The following is a 21,754-nucleotide window of genomic DNA, read 5'->3' on the forward strand; positions in this document are numbered from 1 at the left end:
AGCTTAAGAATATTTGTTCCTTATACAATTAAAAGAAACACAAGCACATACCTTTCCAGCCACTCTTTTGGTTTTTCCCATTGTGAAACTTCTGTTCGGCAGTTGTAGTAATATTTTTTTCCTGAAGAGCTGATGTGTTCAGACCAATCATCCGCAGAATCGTAAGCCTTTAAAGTACAAACAGTGTTGGACAAAAGACCACTTGAGAGTTTTAATATACAAATTTCAGAGTATTCACTGTTTTTAAAACTACATTGTTTTCCATTTACACCATCTCTAAATGCCCGTTTCACTGATGGCTTGGAGATGTGACCACTATGTTCCCACTGCATTCTGCACTAGGTTCCTCTGGTTTATTCCCACCAAACCTTGAACAAAAATCTAATAGTATGTTTAGTGAGATACAGTACTGTCAATATTGATAATATTAATTTCCTTCATCTTAAAATTTCCTCAAAAATTATATTTTCAAAATTTTTCTATACACTGCAAATTTACCTATTTTGTTTTAGTGTAATTTTTATTTTTAACGAAGAACACCTTAACTACTAAGACTTGGATAATAAAGTGACTAAAATTCACAATGCGTAATGCATCTTAAGTAAGTAAAATCATACTGTCTTCTCTAGATTTACCACAAAGGTCATGGGAAGTATTTCTTTCTTAATTTAAATAATCTAGTATTTTAAAATTACAGGCAGGTAGCTCAAAGCTCTAACGATTATCAATTAGAATAGTTTTACAACAACTGCATCTTGAATTTACAGAGTGTTTATAAAATAAAGACTGGAAAGTTGGAAAACTCAATGAAGCAGGTAACGTACATGCTGCTTGTCTTACAGAAAATTATGAAAATACATTTTGTATGAATGGGGTGACACAGGGATGAATACCAATCACAAATACTCACTGCATCAGAAGTTTTGCTTGGATTATTGCTGGGATTAGAAGAATGTGAATTTGAACTATGAAGAGCACTGTGGTTGTGTGAATTTTCTTGTGGAGAGTAACTGGTCCCTAAAGGAAAAAAGAAAGACTGTTTACAATGTATGTTTTTAAGGAATTAACAGTCTACATTCTAAGAAGTTAGAAGGGGAATGAAAAGGGGAGGGGAGAAGGCAAACTGCCCACAGCCTGGACCACAGCATAGTTCAGATGCACAAGTATTTCAGGAGACCACATGCATATTTCTTTTTCACAGGGTAAAACTCTTTGCCTTTCTAGCTACACTAATGCAGTACATCTTTTCACTGGTCTTACTCTCCAACTTTATTCCATTACAAGCAAACAAGCAGTTTTTATAATTATTGACACTTTGAAGACTTCTAACATGCCAATTCAGGAATTAACACGCATTTTCTCCTCAACATTAAGTCTGAAAGTTTAAATAGGCTTATCAACAGCCTACACAGATGCACAAAATCAGGTTTTAAGTTCACTGAAGCAATGCTGTTTTCTTAACCATTGAGACTACTTGTAACTAGCTCTAGGTAACTCTTTCTCTTTATGCATACAGATCAGATTAAATGTTCCTAGACCTCAGTCTCTGCAAAAAAGGTATTGACAGCTAGAATACCAATAGCAGCGTTTCCCAAACTCCTCCTGCTTCTGGCCTCCCTACCAACTACTTCTCAAGGTAAGCTGGTTTTCCTCGATATGAAAACACTTAAACACAAAAAATCCCAGCTGAAACAAGAAGATAAATAATTCTCAACATCTTTTAGATCTGTATTTGTGCCTAAGCTCAAGTCACCTGAACAGTTCCACATATGAAGTCAAAGTGCTTTGCAAATGGCAAAGAGTGGATCTTATGGGCAACTACAGTAAAGAACACTCTACTTAAGTGGACTGATAGGGGTGAGTCAATGGAGTAAAAAAAAAAAAAAAAAAAAAAAAAAAAAAATCTTCCGAGAGCGACACACAGAGATAATGTCTAAATGACATAGCATGGTGCAAAATTAGAGTATTATAATGCAAATTCTGTCTTCTGAGCCTTCTGACTGCATCACCACTGACAAATTACTATTTCAAAAATTTCTTCCTCCCTACCTCTAACCCTGCAGGTTAGAAAAACAGTCCACCACAAAAGCAAAGAGGTACAACACCATGACTAACCTGTTTAGTACCCTAAGGTTAGTCTGCACACACATGTTACTGCAACCTGAACCATCAGTATCTCAAAACCTTTCCCTACACCATCTTGACTAAAACTGTATGTTATTCTCTTTAAAGCTATAGAGGGAAAAAAAAAAAAAAAAAAAAAAAAAAAAAAAAAAAAAAAAAAAAAAAAAAAAAAAAAAAAAAAGGGGAAAACAGAGAAACTCTCACACTCAAATAACAGCCTTCCAGGAGCTAGACAGTTAGTCCTACATCACAAGTATCTTGCATGCTTAGAGCCATGTAGAATGACTTACCATGGGGCTTGTCAAAGCAATACTCACAACATCACACAATTGTGATGCAACAATAACAAAAAAGACACTTATAGAAATAGACACATTTAATTCCCCTAAATATAAGTAATATATCATAATTACTAGTCTGTACTCCTTAGTCACACCAACAGCCTAAATATTTTTTTTAGACACTGATTATGGAGTGGAATAGCTGTTTAATATTGTTGTATTAATCATTCTGTTAGTTTTTATTTATTTACGATATCCTTCTACTGAGATAAAATCATTAAAATTTCTTCATGTATTTCTGTAGGTTGCTCAACACAGACATATTAATTTCTACAACGAGATAAAATCATCTCCCTTTTTCAAGAAAAAAACAAGATGAAAATTTACCAGATGGCCTGTTTGAACAGTTTGATATTAGTCCCTTCAAAACGTCAGAAAACACCATTGTGCTTAATTAGCTGTAATCCCATACAGTATGGATGCAGCAACACTGCACTTTGTTCAACATACTGAAGATATACATGGTGACTTTTAAATACTCCAGTGGTCTAAATACAGCATAACAGTGAACCTAATACTCATTCTCCAAACATGAGTAAGAGCCAACAGCATACCTACTGAATCAGTAAAATATTTTAAAGCCAATTCTACCTAACCCACAAACAAAACCCTCAAATTCACTGTGCAGAGTTTCAGACTCCACATGTTCTATCAGCTCAGCACATGCCCCCTCCATCTCACACCGTGCCCAGCCCCGAACTGAATCACCAAGCAAGTATCAGAGCAGCTGCAGCAGTCACACCCACCTGCAGCTGGCCTCGATAGCAGAAACACCTACTACACAGCAGTTGATTCACGAGGGGCCCCTGGGCCCCTCTGTGCTGAGCTGCAGTCCTCCCAGATTGTGCACCCCGTGCCCTCACCCAGGATCCTGTCCGACCTGAGGCCGCAGCTGTATAAAAACTGACCACGGCTGCTCCAGCAATACCCACTGCCTCGGGTCACCAGGACTAGCCACGTGGGCAGTTACAGGGCCAACACAAATACATCCCCGATGGTGCCCGGGACAATTACACAGTACAATTACAGGTGCAGGTTCACCACCCACACCTCCATTTTATTTTATGCATAACGCCGCTTTCCGTTTGGATCTGTACCTGAACTTCAGGAATGAGCATATGAAAGGACTGCTGAACTCATGTTTGCTCCTGGGAAGCTTCCAAGACCAAAGTAAACACACTCTAGAGAACAAGAGTTTTAGGCACTTTATACAAGTTAAGGCTTTAAAGATTCTATGTAAACATGGAAACTATATTGCCAAATTACCTTTTTATACTGAGGCAGCAAGGTTTTAGTATGTGGTTAAATCCATGCACAGCAGTAATCTAGGAATCTGACAACGCAGCCAAGCAAGCAGTGCCAGCTCAGGTTGCCTGGGAAAGTTGTAGAAGATCTTTAAAAGGCCACCAAGTTAAAACGTATGCAGAAAGCAACCTGCAAGCAGAGGTCTGCCTCTAAAAAGATGTGGGGGTTCTCCTGGCTTGAATGCCTTCACCTTTATCCAAGCCTAACCCCAAATCATTTTACAGTGATTGTGACTTGTAATCAGCTCTGAAATGCATGCCTGGCAAAGTAGATCATGAGAATCATATCCCAGAAACAGGACTGATAAGGTAGACAGCAGACTACTGTCCCTCAAGACAGCCCCTTAGAGCACTTCTCACCTTTTCCTCTTCCAGTTAGACATTCCTTACTGGTTCTACTTTCTTCAGGAAGAAGGGACAAAGACTTGTTTTTAAATTTCTTATTAGCATATCTTAAGATTCAGCAATTTCAAATATATATCTTTGACGCACCACAGGGAAATTCATATTGTGCTATGAATACTCCAACTCAGTTACAGAACTCCCCGTGGAAACGTTTACTGCATCATCAGGGTAAGTTTCCTCAGCTTAATCATTATTTTGAAAGCAGTTAAAGCTGGAAAGAGCTACTCCTAACTGGGAAATGGCCAAGAAAGGCATCAGCACTACAGTTACATAAAACTGTAGCGGTGCAACTGTGTGAGCAAGCCTTCACTAACACTAATCCCAGTGATGAACAAGGCACAGTGCAGGTCAGAGTCAGGGTTAATATATCAAAGTTATCACCGAGTCTTTCAAACACTCACATCCTCCTTACTAATGCATGAAAATCACCAGAATGCACAAAGAGCAAAGTTCTGGGAACCAATTCAAAAACTGGGCTGTGACTTAATGCCTACTACAGATCTGAGATTCTGTCATGCCAAAACTCACTTCAAGTAGTTTCCAGATCCAAACTGCTGAATTCAAGACAGGTTGAACTGCTACAAGAGTTCAACACTGTGCTGAACTTGAAAAACAGATATAACAGAGTGAAATAAGAATATTCCATTTTGCAACACAGTCAACTTTCTCTAGTAATTATCACATTTAATTAATGTCTCCATTAACACCACCTCAACTCTGAAATTACAACAAACTCATATTCTGAGTTAGTTAAGGATCAGACTATTCTAATAAAATAACTGATAAAATCCCTGTTAATATCCTAACTCCCATAAATATAATAAAAAGTGTCAGTGCAGATAATATAAAGGAAGTTTACAAATGCTCACCAGCTGGAACTCAAAGGCAGTCGGCCCTTCAGTCCCTCCAGACAGAACAGGGATTTAGGAAGGAGAGTCATCTTTTCTGTGCCCAGAAACCAGGCATGTGGAAAGAAACACTGAGCAGCAGAAAAGCAAGGAAGTTCATTCCATTTGTGTCAACTTCATACATACTGTTCCATGAACCCATGCTCCAACTCTTAGCTACCATAAAATCAAATCCATTAAACTAGAGGAAATATCAGAACCTGAACTTCCTCAATAGAACAAGTACCACCCAACTGACAGACACTAACCAGTTGTTAACAGAGAAAACAACAAGGTAGTTTATGGTGATGATATTTTATGGAGATAACTGATTAAGACTTCTTTAAACAGTGAAAATTATAAAACTTATCTAAAATAAGCCTAAATTAAAATGTCTCAAGTGTATTTCAACTGGCTTTTTTAGTTCAGTGCAGATATTTGTCTGGAACACTTTCTAAAGTACTGCATATGGAAATATATAAAGCAGCATAACAGGAACACAATACTCAATATCTCAGCCTATCGTGGCCATTTTGATTTGCCACATGTAAAAGTAATAAGACAAATAGTAATTTTTGTTCACTGCATTTTTATGTGGACTGCTGTATTGAAATAAATATGGTTGTCTTCCACAGGCAACCAAAAGCACAAAAACTTGCCATCTTCCTAGCAGAGCAGTGGCCTCAGAGAATACACCAACTGCCCAGTAACGTTTTCCAGAAGTTCATAACATACTAAGTTGAATGCACAATGCTCTGCCAAAAGAAAGCAAATCTAGCCTGATCACTGTACTGCCCAAATGCCCAATTACATACTCATTATGCCCCCCCCCCCAATAAATGTTTTATACCAGTCAACAAGTAGCTCTATTGAGCATAAAAGCTTACAAAGCCTCATTTCATTCCCTGCCCTCCTCTCCTGCCGCACTGCCCATCCAGGACAGCAGTCTCTGTTCTTTTGCAATATCCAATTCACAGAGTAATCATTCCAATACAAAGTTTTCATATTTTTTTCCAAGTTGCCATTCGCACAAAATTTAATGAAAATTAGCCAAAACCATTACTGTAAACAGACCAAGACTCGTACATACACGGAGTTGCACAAATGACCAATAAGGGATGGAAATGATACTGTAAGCATATGCATACAGTTTTATTTCTAAAAGAATTTTTCTTCTAAAATGGCAGTAAAAAAAATGACACCTTCAGAAGGAAGTCAGGAGTAGTAAACTAGTGAAAGTTGAGGACTCGTATTGTTTTACTAATGCAATACTCAACAAATGCCAAGATACTACTGATTATTGAAATGAAAAACAAAATTAAATCTTACACCCTGCATAATGTACAGTATTTTATTATTTTGCTGTCTCCTGTTTATGTTTATATTTTTATTTTTAATTAAATCTGCTCAATTTATTTCAGAATCTGAAGTTTAATTTTAGGGCAAAAAGACCAAACTGCTCTAGAAAGAAAACCAGCTATCCTGCCCATCAAAAACAAAAGCAAAAGGTAATAAAATGTTAAAAAGTTAAATTCAAACTTCTGAGTTCTCACATAATTCAGGGACTTACTGCTCCAGTAGCTAACAGGCAGACTGTTTTCCTAGGATTGCACTTCAGTCTAAATGCATATAACAGCTTGGGTTGTCCTCACTTCCGGAGCAGATATAAACCTGTTTTCTCCAACCATCCTCTTCTCATTTGCTCCTTTCCTTGTTACAGCTACAACTAAGAAACTAAATAAATTTGGGGTTGTTTTCTTCCTCCCCTCAGTCCACCTCCCAGCAGCAATGAGAAATCATTTTTCAACTTAGATGTGACTTTGAAAATTATCAGGTTCATTAACAAGGTCTACTGAATCCACTAAGTTTCTGTATGATCCAATACTCAAATGTCCCAAATCATATCATTCAAAAAAGCCTAAGGGATGAAACGTACATTTCCACTACAATCTAGACAGAATCCCTACCAACTTCCTTCTTCAAAGAAAACCAGTATATTGTCAGTTTTCTTGACACCTCAACTACTGAAATAACAATAAGCCAAAGACTGGACCAATAATTTTACCATCACCTGTATAAAACATTTATTCTTAATTTCTAAAGTGGGGTAAGCAGTATCACATGAAAGAATTTGCCTCTTTTTCATGAATTAAGGCAAATTCCAACCAGCTTCTAAACACTTCTGATAAGACTCAAAGGTTAGTAAAGTAGATACTTCTAAACAAACTTTGATCTAGAAGGTGGATTTACGTGAAATTGATAACTACAGGTGAACAACAAATTCTTCTGATTTACATTTGCGACTTCCTCTCTTTAGAGGGTCTTACGTTCAGGTCAACTAATAAATTAAAAAAATGCTGGCAACGTCCTCAACACTGCTGAACACTTAGTAAGGCACCCAATTCATTTGAGATCAACTGACTTGAAAGAAGCAGCCTAAGCAATTTTACCCCTGGAAAATGTACTTCAGCAATATAAGAGCCATATTCCTAACACTCAGAAGACTTCAGTGTGTTAAATAAAACCCAAACTCCCTGTTCAACATCACTAATGGCAATGTATTTTAAAGTCTTTTTAAACTTGCAACACTAATTACCATGCCTGTATGAGGTGAAGCTGGACATTCTTCTGAAAAGAAAGCAAAGGTAGGTTGAGAATAAAGCCAAACTCTGCTTTCATTCTGGACTGTAGCTGATAAAACATTTACATCTCTAATACCGTGTCAGAGACTTCTCAAGAGAGGTTCTTCTTACCTCAAGTAACAGCTTCATGCAGAAAGAGGTTTTTAAATTATGCCACGCAAAATCAGACGTGTTGAACTGACAGCCTGAATCCTTACCAAGAACTAATAATGATGTCACCTGAACTCTAGGCTGGATCAGCACAGCAAGTGGGCAACAGACTGAAATGTCCCCCCTTCCAAGCCAGCCCCAGCAACACACCACAAACCCAAATGACCAGCCCTCCCACGAACATACTGTACTAGAGCACTAAGAGATTCAAGCTTAGTAATGGAAGTCTAACAGCAGCACAACAACAAGTCCACAAACCTCATGAACTAAAAGCAAGCAGAAGATTGTCTGCTACTGGTTCATGCCTCAGACTGGTCACAACTAACTAAACATCTGATAAGAAGCAGTTACCACAAAGACGGAGAACAGTGTGCATGTAAAGGTATATTCAGTGCACATCACAAAAAACCATTTCACTTCTGACAGATCCCCTGAATCTCTATTTCTGTAATCACTGATACACATTAAATAGTATAGATAATTCCAAATTTAAAGTTTCTTCCTCTCAAAAGCCAAGAAAAAGAAAAACCAGAGAACTCAAGACATTTCTAAAAATATATCAGTCATCTGGGGCAACAGGTATATGCTCAAATGATTTCTGAAAATTAGGCTCAAGGGATACTAAAACTGCATAAACAAATCCCTTAATGGGATCACAATTTTTACTTGTTCTTCAAGGAGCTTCCCAAAGAACATAAAAAATTGGAAGAATCATTGATGTCTAACAACACACACCTCAGATAAAAATTACTCAAGTGCAGACAATTTGTAAGCACTGGGTATTCTAATATTTTAAGATTACAAACAGTACAATAATTCACTATGAAAGACTGATATAGCTTAACCTAGTCACCACAGACAACAGTTTTATTGAAGTCAGGGGTTATGCAAAACAATTTCTGCTTACAAAGGAGAAAAAAAAAACCAGTGGCCTGAACAAAGCTGAGAGACTACTTCTTCTTTTCTATATATCCACAGCACCAAATTAGTACTCCCACTCAAAAGCTCCAAACAATTAAGCAAGATATGACAACTTAATCTCCCTGACAAAATCCTCTGAGCAAAAACAAGATTAAGTAAGAACAAGGCCACGCAGTTTAGCAACTCTGAATTTTCTTCCAGTGTTTTGAGTAGAGCTTCTTAAAGACAAAGAACTTTAAGCAGAAGACGTGAATGCAATACTGCTTACAAATGAACTTGTATTGAAAGTTTCCATTACTCAGTTCAAAATAAGGAAGATGAACTGCAGGCTTTTATGACACAGGTAGTGCTATGCAGTGACAAATGCTTGCAACCTTCATCCCATCTTAAAAGTTTCATCATCTCAGTTGAGCACGCTCCACTCAGAATGAGCAATTCAACAAGTGCATGTTGTTGTAGAAATCTAAAAAAGGGGGTCTCTGTTACAAAACATTACTGCAATCCTGCAAAAAGGTTAGTCATAGACATAACTAACACACTTAAATCCTTAATAAAAAGGCTGTGGCAGAATTAGTGTCTAAGCACATTAAAAAACGGGCAAGAGCAAAAAAGGCACTGTGTATCTCCCTTCTTAAATGTGTCTTAAAAATAGTACCTAAGTCAGATTATCTCAAATTTGTATCTCAAGATCAAATACAATAGAACAACCAACCTACACTTGAATACCAGATCATTCCTTAAGTGCTATTAATATTCGTCATATGAAGAAACTTGGCTTTTTTTCTAAGACTACAGCAACCTCTATATCTCAATAAAACAGAAAAAGTACTATTTCACCTAAAATCTGAATATTGACTGATCTGCTCATACAGGATTCTGTTATATTTCTGTTTTCAGCATGATTTTTTTTTTTCCCCTGGACATGTTATTTCTTCCCCATAAATGAGCAAGATAACTAGAAATTATTTACAGTTAAAAGCAGCTCAATAAACTTTTAGATAACTTGAGAAATTATTAGGTTTAGACACACTACATTTCAGTTCTGGACATGCTATGCCACCTATGTATTTATTACAGTATAGATATACAAATATAAGGATTTTAATTTCCTGTTTATCTAATTTTCCACTGGGAATTGTTTTTGAAAACAAGATACACTGGTAACACTCAAAAAAATGAAAATAATAAAAAAAAAAACAAACAACAATGCAAATCAATTTCTATCGCACAGAAGTTGATAATTAAAGTAAAGTAACGCTGGCCCAGAGCTCAGGGTGTAAGCGGAGCCAGCAAGGATTGACCTAAGAATTAATATATATAGTGTTGTGGGTTTAATAAAACGGATTCATAGCCTTATTTCAGGTTGGCCCATCTCAGCTTAACAAAGCTTAGTTCAGCTTAACAAAGGCATTGTGCAACACAGCTTTCAAGTATCGAAAGCACAACAGGTGACAACACAATTTATCCGTCTTCCCATTAAGTAATTCTTAAACATATACGTAAAATTCAACTGGTCTTTCCTGGAATCTCCTTACTACAGGAAAATACGCCTCTTCACAAAAGCTAAAGTTATGTTTACAAACTCAAAATCTATTTTACAATTGTCTGATTGCCTAAGTGTCTCATTTTATTTCCCTAGTTAAGTAAACACTCTCAAAAGGACGATACAAAAACTGCAATCATTACTGTAGGCAGTGTTTTGCCAGTAAAAAGAGGTGAATTTTACACCTCTTGAAGAAGATCATATTATTACTTCTCTTAAAGCAAGAAGAAATAGCATTCTTTCAAAAGAAACAAGGGGCTTTAAAAATTAAGTCTGTTAATCTGTCAGCAGGTGTCTGAATGAGGAAACTACTCGAATGACTTTCCTAGATGAGATCTGAGCTCCTGCCAACGTTACTCAAGAGGGACAGCTGACATGAACACACCAGCATCCAGAAGAATATAATTATGTGAAATAACAGCAGAAAATAGGAAAAGCAGATTATCTAATTTGTACTGCAGAGTTTACACACAAGTGTGTGTTATTTATTACAGGTCTTAGTAAAAAAAACTTGTTTGTGGTTTTTCCACGTTTGGGAGTGAATAGGTATGTTTGAAACATAAGCAGGACAGATCATAATTTTTCTTTCTCTGTTTTTGCCACTGGAAGATATGAATAATTGATAACTCTGCTACTCTCACAAACTCAGTGACAAATCTACCTAGAAAAGCACGTAGGAAGTCTGTTGCTTTGGAGGACATAAACAGTTTAATATTTAGGAAATCTAGGAAACCGAGGGAGAGGAATAACTCTGTGTAACTGGAATGGAGCTGTATATCTGCTTCTTAAAAATCTTTTCAGAAAGCCTGACATGCCTAACTATATATAGCAAGTCAGAGAAATTAGTCGACACGTGTCACAAGAATAATAAAATTTTAGAAAAAAAAAGACCTCCTGAAGATTTCTGCGCTCTCAGACACGTGGAATTTATCTCATTTAGCTCTGAGAACTAATCATATTTCTCACTGCCTTTTCTTTGTCATGAAGCACTTGAATACTGCATTACATCTCTTTTCTTGAGTGATGACAGGAGGATATTAGCATTTTTATCATATCTCTGCTGTAGAAACAAAACAAGTTATGTTTTAAAATTGGGACAGAAAAAATTATGACATTGAACTCTGACATACTGTTCCTTCACAACTCTCCTCTGTAACAGTAGTCACAGTAAGGAACAGATGATTATCCCAAAGTACTACAGGCCCTAATCAGAGGTCTTTAGGCCCCTTGTTTTCCATTAATTTCCAGAACAATGTAACATTGCTGCATTCACTGAAACCTAAGTCAAGGCCACAAAAGCTGAACAGACAGATCTTAACCCATCTGATAAAAAGAGTGAAGTCTCTTGTCAGTCATCTGCTCAAAAATTTATCTCCCTTGCCAATGACTTGGAGGACAGACTTTCCAGCTGGATATACCAAGGGGGGCCCTCATCAATGCCTGTAAGTATCTTAGTGAAGGGTGTCCAGAGGACGGAGCCAGGATCTTCTCAGTAGTGCCGAGCAATGGGACAAGAGGCAAAGGGCAGAAACATGCACAGGAAGTTCCCCCTAAACATGAGGAAGAATTTCTTTACTATGCAGTGACTGCACACTGGAACAGGTTGCTCAGAGTTGTGGACTCTCTCTCACTGGAGATATTCAAGAACCATCTGGACACAATCCTGTGCCATGTGCTCTAGGATGACCCTTCTTGAGCAGGGACACTGGATCAGACAACCCACTGTGGTCACTTCCAACCTGACCCATTCTGTGATTATTTGTGAATACCACTCCACAAGTCAACTTCCAGTCAGCAGGGAAGCACAATTTGTGCCTTAAAACATCCATCTCGCTTCATGAGCTTGGAAGTAGGGAAAAAAAGGAAAACACAAGAGGAAAAGAAGGGATGCAAAACTTTGTAGGAGAATTCCTGGCTATTTCACTGTTTGTTTTCTTTTTTTTGCTGGTAAAGATCTGAGAAAACAAAATTCTGCTGTAGGAAAATAAGAGAAAATCAGATTCAGGAGATGTCTTTGAATAATTAAGGAAGTGTTTAAAATTTACAGGATCAGCAATTTATTTTAGAAGCTTACACTTCAAAAATTGATGTAATTTTTTTCCCTATATATTCATTGCCACAGACTTTCCACTTATTACAGATCAATGAATTTCAAAATACTGTTTCACAAAGCCACACTTACAACAAAAATGTCAATAAATAAAAATTTTAGCCTACGGTACAATTCTGAGATTACTCCCTGTACATATAACTGAAGGCAGAAAGCTCTGATTTCAGGAAGGGGATAAAATATTCAGAAAAAAATTTGGTAAGCCACAAGTGTTCTGGTTAATATTTTTTAATAGGCTAAAGTATTGAAGAGATACAGGTTCCTGTCAAAATCTAGACATGAATTCCCTGTATGATTAGGTTTGTGCCATCAATGGAAAACCACACTACTTTAGTAGGAAAACAAACCTGCATGTGTAAAACAAGCAGCACAGAAATAAACAGCATCCTTATAATACTAGCCATATCACTGGCATAAAGCACCAGCTAGAGGACTTACATGTTTTTTTTAGGGGAGCTGTGCTGTTAAAAGCTAGGAAGTCTTTAAAGGTTCTTAAGAAAGAAAACAGAACCTTCTAATACTGAAGTTACAGCAGGGAACACCTGTAGCGAAGTGTAAAAAAGTCTGGTGACCCCTTTGCAATTCAAGAGAAAACATTAAGTATCAGTCTTACTCCAAATATAAAGAAATGCCTCTCTCTTTTTAAGTGTTACATTTAAATCCAGAAAGGGTTCATTTTTATACTACAACAAACTGCTGACAAAACATAAGCATTACTGTTGAGAGCTGCCTTTCATTGCCAGTACAATTTTTTCTTACTGAAGAACTACATAAGGAACGATGTCTCTGTACATCAAGACATTTTTTTCTGGAAGTGCCAACAAAATCGCATAAAAGCTAGACTTTGTAAACAAATGCAGTTAACGTTAGAAGTTGGGTGCCATTAAATTACTATTTTCCACAGCAAAGTTATTACAGCATCACCTCCTCTCAGCCAAAAGAGAGGCAGAGCTTTCTCTTCCAAGTTCTGCATAGCTTTGATGATACTTGGTTTACTCAATACTTTATACTGAATAGGTAGAAATGGCTGGGAAAACAAATGTAAACTGTCAATAAGAAGTATTTCTTTTAGCAAGGAGCCGTGTCCCAAACCGTGGTCAAGGAATTAATTCTAATCGGGGCACTATTAGAGAATACAGAGCAAACCCAGTAAAAAAAAGCTACTTTACAACTTATAAATAACTATCTATTCTACAGCCTAGAAGCAGGCAGCTCATCAGAAACTTAGAGGTTTCATTACTTCTTTTCGCCTTCAGAAAAGCACCCAAAAAGTACAAGTTTAGTAAGCTGTATATTCCATTTCTGCAAAGTCAGAGACAAGCGCATACAGTAAGAAAGCATGATGCTAAGTAGAAATCATTCCCTTATGATTAGCTTATGTACCAAAGACAAGCAAATTTACCAAATATTGTATTATAGTCACTGTCTTCCCCTTTCCAAAACATAAAATAAGCTTACACACAAAAGCTTACTATGTCTAACAGGTAGACCAACATGAACATATTACACCTACAATCCAAGAATTGAGTTTATGAGTTCTTAAAACTAAGATACATATTTACTTGAACAAATCAACTATAAATGGAAACCTTCAGAGGACCTATTTACAGATCTGAATTTTATACATCCACAAGTAAAAGAACAGAAAAATGGTAACTTAAAATTCTCAGTGTCAAAATCCTAATAGCAATAGATTTGGGGAAGCAGCTGCATCAACAGGTGACAAACAGCACTGCTTATTAACATTTGATGCAGCTTCCACTTCAGATCAAGTCTCCCACTAATACATCTTTATTCTAGCAACCTACACCAGATATTTGAACTTCATAAAGAGAAACACAGGACTCCATCCACTTAAATGCAGGTAGACTTAGCATTTAATACCATCATATTAATATCACAATTCTTACCTAATACCAGTAATACAAACCTAGGGGTTTATATCTTCCATTCTGTGCCATTTAAAAATAAGCTTTGCAGCTTCTTTTCAAAAGCAATTTTGAATATTAACATTCTAAACTTCTAAATTTAAAAAGTACATATACAACTCACTTTTCAATTTCTATTCTATTAAAGATCCTCATAACAGACTTACATAAAAAAAAAATGGTTATACAACTGATCCAGCAAAAACTCACTTCAGAAATATCACCAAATATGCTGAGTAAATGGAAAGCTACTTTCTATGTAAAACTTCTAAACTCTGAAAGCAAATTTAAAATTAAACCCATGGTCTGAACGTACTAGTCAGACTTGAAAGCAAGCTTTTAGCAACATCAAAAAAACAAAAACCTACTTTTTTTTTTTTTGTAATCCAGAGAAAAGCTTCTAAAATGTGAATGGTCCTGGAAGCAATTCCACTTCTCTTAAAAAACAAACCTACCACCAAACCCCACCTCCTTTAGAGCCATCCTAACAGTCAATACTCAAGGAACAGGGAAGTCAATCACTTCTTCTGCACTTGGGTGTTGGGGGGTGTTCAAAGCAGATGGGAGAGCTTACTCTCCTTTGTCATCAGACTTCTCTCATCCCTGCTTTACCTGCACAGTTACAGCAAGGGAACAGTTTTTACAGTAATTAATAATTACTTAAACAGCAGTTAACACTAACTACACAGATAGAATCTATTCCAGCTTCTTCCTCAACTCTTCGCTACATTTCATTACTCTGACTTGCCTCTTTCCACCCACCCTGTAACTTCCCCTTTACAATGCAGGCAGTTTCCATGCTCTTGTACTTGCCCTAACACCCCTTTTTATTTCTGACTGCTGGTCAATGATCACACTCATTTAATCAGGAGTTAACCTCCTGCCCTCCTCTACTGACAGGTTTCTAACACAGGAACCTAACACAGCTCTCTGTTTAGGGCTGTTTGCTGTCCCTTTGCTATGAGGACTCTGAACTCCTTCAGGAATCACTAGAAACAAAGCAAACCAACACTTCATGAAAGAAACTTCCCTCACTACTTCAATAAAAATAGGAACTCGTTATTTAAAGTATTCCATTCAGTCTCTAATAGCAGTAGGATGTTTAATCTTAGAAGTCTATTACAGTCATTAACAGTGGTCACTGACAGTATTCTTAACTGACAATTAAAAAAAAAAAAAACCAAAAATGCAAAACAAACATTCACAAAGCTTCACTTATATTGTGGAATTAAAGTATCACAAGTTATAAGCAAATTTCATGAAAGTAGCCTACACAGCACAACAGCACACAATCCAGCAAAGATTTCATGCTATGTACACTAACACTCTCCGCTAAGATCATGGCATGAAACAAAGTTTTAAAGTCTCTTAAACATAAATATAGTGAAACACACAGTATTTTCATCACAAAAAGAAACAACTGAATACAGGTAGCTTAACTGTACTAAACTTTTTTGCTTCAATTTCTACTGTGTGTCTTAGTGGGTCATTCTGCTCCATACGTTTTTTTTTACTAGAGTTGCATCTTGCATTTTTACTCCTAAATTATATATATATTACAGTATTTTCAAAAGTACTCTACTATCCGGACTCTTAGTTTTCTTTCCTGTACACCAGGATCTCCCCATTTATGCATATAAGACGACCTACAGTGGTCATCCATGCTCTCAGTTTATCCATCCTCAAGCATGAGAACCCTCAAATCTTTTTATTTCCCTTTTTCTTTAATGGAAACATTTCTTCCACATCTACAAGGCCCTCCATAGTCCTATTCCCCACCAACAATGCTGGCTTTAAGTCCCTATTTGTTACTGTTTAGAAACTTCACACTTGAGTTGGTCTCACAAGATCCCCTAATCTCTTCAAACCCCACACTTGCCTATAGCAGCTGACCTATAAATACAAGATGCACTGAGGGGGGGAGCTGTTCATTATGTTTTAAACACTTGAATACAGAGACAATGTCCCCATGCACAAGGACCTGAAAGCAAGAACAAAGTAAAGGCAGTTTTTTGATATGCTGGATGTACAAGTACTCTCAGGAAACCAGGGATGTGATAAAAACTTACAAGTACTTCACTGTGTTTAGGCCAAGATAAACCTGGAAGTCTCTCTCCAGAGAATGACTGTCTCTGCATGCAGTCTCTTTCCACAGAAACTGTGCAGTAAGCAACTTTGAAACATGCTTTGTTTGCACTGTAGCAGTATGGAGGGCTTACCCACAACACGTTTTAAAACCTTAACTGAATTTCTTACCATGGGTTACAGTTCTACGAACACAAAAGTTTCTGACGTGTATTTCGAAAATAAGCTGTGACAACAAATACCTTTATACAGGTAACACAGATACTAATAACTCAAAAATGGCAGAACCACCTCCTGTTAATTTTCAATCAATTTAATTATAGTTCTTATATTTCAAAATGTGTACACTTCAATCTTTAAATGAGACTTAGCCAGTTGTCTTTACCACAGAAAAGTGAACCACTCATGACTAAATCTGCATGTTACACCTGTGAACCTTCCTGTTTCACTTCAGAGCAAAAATCACAAAGAGATACAGAGAAATGCTCTCTTAATGTTGACTTGAGAGGCAGAGAGATCAGGTTAAATTGGCTTTATGTTCAGTATTAATACTGTGGGTTTCTGTCCTATTTTGTTTTCTGAGGTGTGAGAGAAAAAGAGATTGTTTGTTTGGGGCTATAATGCAATTTTGGGAAATAAATACTAAAGATGTTTCAGTGAGGTTTGTTTTTTTTAAGTTCAACTTGATCATAAGGCAGTAACATCTTTGCAGTAGTTTCAAATCAAGCATCATGGATTTTAAAATAATGCACAGCAATTACAAAAAATTAAGACCACACAACTTTTTTCTTTCCCTCAGAATATAAAAACAAGCCAGAAGACTACAGTAGCATCAAAGCAAATCAATACTCTTCAGTCATATCAGAGCTTAGATGAAAAACGTTAGCACTTTAGTATTTTTCTTTTTTTCTCCACTATATGTGTGTAATTGCAAAACTAAGTGAATACTATAGCAATAACAGCGCTTCAGTGTAATTCAATAGAGAGAGAACAGGGTAGATTATTTTGTCTTTTGTGTATTATACCACAGCATTTCACTTACATTCTAACACCTACCTTCAATTCACACTGACAGAAATATTCAGTAAATCAAAGACAAATTGATATCCTGCTGCCCACGTCTGCTCAGCTTTGGTTTGCTATGTACAATACACAGGATTTAGGGGAACTTTGGTTGGTTGGAATATATTTCCCTGCATCCATACTAACCTTACTAACAACACACAAAAAATACTGATTTCCATTAAACATACAAACGTTCAACTTTTAAAATTAGTAATTTCCCTCAGACTGTTGAAGACTGCTTCCTTCTTCCACTCTGTTAACACATGATGTGCAAACTACTCCTTTCAGATCACAATATATGAAACTTTCCCCTGTGTTAACAGCCAGGAGGAGGTACAGTGGAATAGTTTTCCTTCCATTTACAAAATTACAAATAATTCGTTTTCCTTCATCCTTACTGTGCACATCCATGCTCCAGATCATTCCCCAACTATTTATTAAATCCAGCTGGACTCAGTAAGAACTTCAAAATGTCTTTCCTATCTAAAAAACAATCCCATCACACAAATAAGCAGATACACTCCCCACATAGAGCCTCATCCTCCAGATGTTTTCATATATGCATAACTCCACTAAATGTAGCTCAGTTGAAGTAGAAAAAATTACTGACTGTAGCAAAACTAAGAAGAATTGCAGAAGTATGTAGGACATGCTCATCTCTTAACAGGTGAACGGGAAATAAAAGCGGACACCTCTGTATCCCAAAAAGTAGCAGAGAATAGCAGCCTATGGGCATTGCACATGCATTTAATACTGAGATTACACTTTCACTTATGATCAGATATAATGAAAATCAGTGTACTAACAGAAGATACATATTTTTATAATCCATCTACACACTTCTATGACATTATCAGTGGTCTACAGAGCCTCTGCACTAAGCCAAAGAATGAAAAACAAATAGGAATTGTAAGAACAATTGGGTACCATAAACACATTTGTGGTGTGGAACTCATATTTTCTAAAAAGTACTTTTATTTTATTATAACTATTATATCAGGTGAAACTAGTGCAGCAATAATGTATCTGTATAGCAATTGTATATCTGTATATACAATTTGTTAGCTTTATACAGAAAAAAAGCACTGGTTTAAAGCTGCAAGTTCTCTACTTGAATACTCCAGTTTATAACTTAATACAGAGAGCAAATGCCAGAACAGAGAACACTTTTCCAAATTCAAACAGTAACTGCAATTTTCTAAACTACAACTGCTTGTTACCTTAATACTATTTATTACATGGAAAACCCTACTCTTTCCTTTCTCTAGAAAGTGAGGATACAAAAGAGTATCAGTTAAAAAATACTAGGGTTATAACTACTGTCTTATAATATCATGCAAAAACACAGAAGGAAGACTTGACTGTGAACAGACTCCTTCAAGCTTCTGTTGAGAAAGGCTCTAGTATGTGCTACCTTTGATTACCATCTTCTGATTATGAAGAGTTCTATAAAGCAGCTAAATATAAAGCTTTTTTTCATTTCTGATGGTGTTTAGTCTATGAAACATGTACCTACACAGTATAGCACCCCAATACACAAAGTCATTAAAATATATCCAAAACACTCTATATTTATTGCTAATAAAAAATCCAGAAAATTATTTCATGTTATCAAATGTTGCAGTATGTCTAAAGTAAATGAGACATACCAGTTTTAAAGAAAAGTTTATTTAATCTTTGGGGTTATAAAGAAAACTATCCTACCTGTAAAAATCAGAAAATTAATGGGTTTCACAATGCCTAAATGAAGCACTTTGACTTCACTGCAGTCTTCCAAGCACAGTACAAGGCACATTTAGAGTAAGACTCATCACCTTAGTGATAATGGCTAAATTTTAATATTAATGAGAAATTAGTAATTGGTTAAATAAAGGTTGGTTAAAGGTAACTCACCACCATCCCTCTCTCTAACTCTGTGAGTATGCACACTTTTTGCTTTACTGTGCCCTGTGTTGTCACTATATTTGTTTTCAGGGCTGTCAGAGCGTCGCAGCATTTTATTTGGTGGTGAAGGATCTGTGGTGTCTCGCATCTTGTCATGACGGTGATCACCACCACTGGGGTGACTCTTGGATGAGTACTTAAGAGCCTGTAACAAATCACAAGAAAAAAAACATTTACATTACATATGAAGTTTCTGGACTGATGTTAAAATGTTATTTCTAAATTTTACATCTGTTTCAAAAACTTTTAAAAGTTAATTAATTTTCATCTCCAATTAAAAAAAATAAAAATCAGCGTCTAATTTTAATTACCTACAATAAAGCAACAAGTTCTGTAATTAGAACTCCAACCATTTTCTCCCACTATCATATCCAACGTAACACTTGCTGTTAAGAAAAACCTAGTTTCTCTGTTTTTTCACTGATGGACTACACACTTTCAGCAGTAATCAGGCCACAGTTCTGCACTTTTGGGAAAAGGACAAGTCTCCACTTTGGACTAAACATACAAACAGAAAGCTACACTGAATCAGTGTAAACTTTGAGTATGTCCTCCATACTCTTGACAAGACCATTCGGTTTCACCATTACCTTGAAATTCTGTGGTTTTTTTTGAATACTTTCAACCTCCTCTCAACATATGTAATTAAAAAAAAAATAATTCTGGATGACCCAAACATGCGATGTAATGACTAATTTTTAAGTATTTACCAAAAATTACATGTTCTGCCTCACTTTGACCTGCTCGGTTTTGCTGTGAGAGCTCCTGAATGGCCAAGTGTTTACACCTACATGAGCTGTCACTGACAGCTGCCTTGGACTGCTGTATTGCACTTCACAGCCATACAAGTACACGGGAACACAATGAAACAGGTCAATTCTGGGCCTAAGGAGAGTAGTATCTCAACATACAGCTCTCCACAGATTCACACACCAACAATTGTTTTTTTAGTGGACATAGCAAAGAAATAAGATATCTATCATACAGAAATTGAGGTTATTGTCAGAAACCCGAGGATTTTATGGCTTCTGAACATGCCTAGCAGCTGGCAACTGCAGAAATTAAGCCTTACTGGCAACCCCAAGTTGTTCAGGGTCTAAAGGCATGCCCTGCTCAGGTTACAGCCCACAGCAGCAGTTTTAGGGAGAAGAAAGGACTTTGGGCAGGGGGGCTTGGGGGGGGCAAGAACAAGACACCTTTTGTTTTTAAAAGGAAAACACTCACCTCCCCCTGGTTCTCCGCTCCGCCGCAGGTGACCCCGGCCCGCTCCCCCGCCCCTCGCACCTCCCCGGCTCCCAGGCCCGGGCCCCGCACGGCTCGCACTAGGCCGCTGTTGCTCGCCCCGGCCCCGCAGGCCTGTGCCGAGCGCCGGGGCCCCGTTCCCCGCTCCGCGGCCGCCTCCCCGCCCCACGGGCCCGGGAGCGCCGCCGGGGGCCGGGCAGGGCCGGCCGCGGCCTAAGGTGGCCGCCGGAGCCTCCGCCGGAGTAGCTCCCCCCCGCCCCCCTGCTCCTCCTCCCGGCCCCGCGGTACCTGGTAGGGCTGCGAGTCCCCCCTGCGGTCGTGACAGCTGAGGAGAAAGCGAGAGAAAGAGAGAGGCGTTAGCGAGCGCCCGTTACCGGCCCCGCGGCCGGGCCGAACATGGCGGAGGGGGGGGGGGCGGCCCCGCGGGGCCGGGGGAGGGGGGGGATTTACCCATCACTGAGTCTCTGCTGTTTCCTCGCATACATTACCATCAATGCCCGGCCTGTGTGTGTGAGGGTGAGGGGACCAGGAGGGCACGGCCGCGGCCGGGCCACAGGCGCCGAGGGGGGAGGCGGGGGCGGCAGCGCTCCGGGGGCAGGGACGGGGGGAGGGGGCGGCTCGGGCAGCTCGGCTGGAGCGGCGCTCACGGGCCCATCGCCTCGAGAGGGGAGACGCCGGCAGCTCGGCCCCGCGCGCGCTGAGACACACCGGGAGCACCGGGAGCACCGACTCGGCCGCCGCCTCCCCCCGCCGCGCCCGCCGCCGCCGCTGCTCCAACTACATCCGGGGAACTCGGGCGACGCCGCGCTCGGTCAACGTCGGCTCTTTCCGGCTCTTTTCGACGCGCTCCGTCCCCTCTGTCCCCTTTGCTCTCGGGCGACTCTGCCTTCGGCAAACATCGGCTGCGTCCGCCGCGCCCGACGCCCCTCAGTCCCTCCCTCCGGCAAACATCGGCTGCGTCCGCCGCACCCGACACCCCTCAGTCCCTCCCTTCGGCAAACATCGGCTTCTTCCGTAGCGCTCGTCCCTCCCTCCCTCGCCCGCCTCGGGCCCCCTCTCGCGA

General features: G+C 38.5%; 1 protein-coding gene across 1 annotated transcript in view; it reads right to left on the minus strand.

The window, feature by feature from the left end:
* WAC (WW domain containing adaptor with coiled-coil) overlaps positions 1-21,625 on the minus strand; it is a 56,372-nt gene extending 34,747 nt beyond the window's left edge. Inside the window, exons 1-5 of the mRNA XM_027889714.1 lie at positions 21,142-21,625; positions 20,980-21,016; positions 19,399-19,594; positions 911-1,017; positions 52-167 (exon numbers count right to left, since the gene is read on the minus strand). Of these exons, the coding sequence (XP_027745515.1) occupies positions 52-167; positions 911-1,017; positions 19,399-19,594; positions 20,980-21,016; positions 21,142-21,182 (497 nt within the window). The 5' untranslated portion in view covers positions 21,183-21,625. The remainder of the gene's footprint in view (positions 1-51; positions 168-910; positions 1,018-19,398; positions 19,595-20,979; positions 21,017-21,141) is intronic.
* Between the last annotated feature and the right edge of the window lie 129 nt (positions 21,626-21,754).

Source organism: Empidonax traillii, unplaced genomic scaffold (genome assembly GCF_003031625.1).
Source record: "Empidonax traillii isolate 1590-97213 ecotype Southwest subspecies unplaced genomic scaffold, ASM303162v1 scaffold270:size1067046, whole genome shotgun sequence".
NCBI classification, from domain to species: domain Eukaryota; kingdom Metazoa; phylum Chordata; class Aves; order Passeriformes; family Tyrannidae; genus Empidonax; species Empidonax traillii.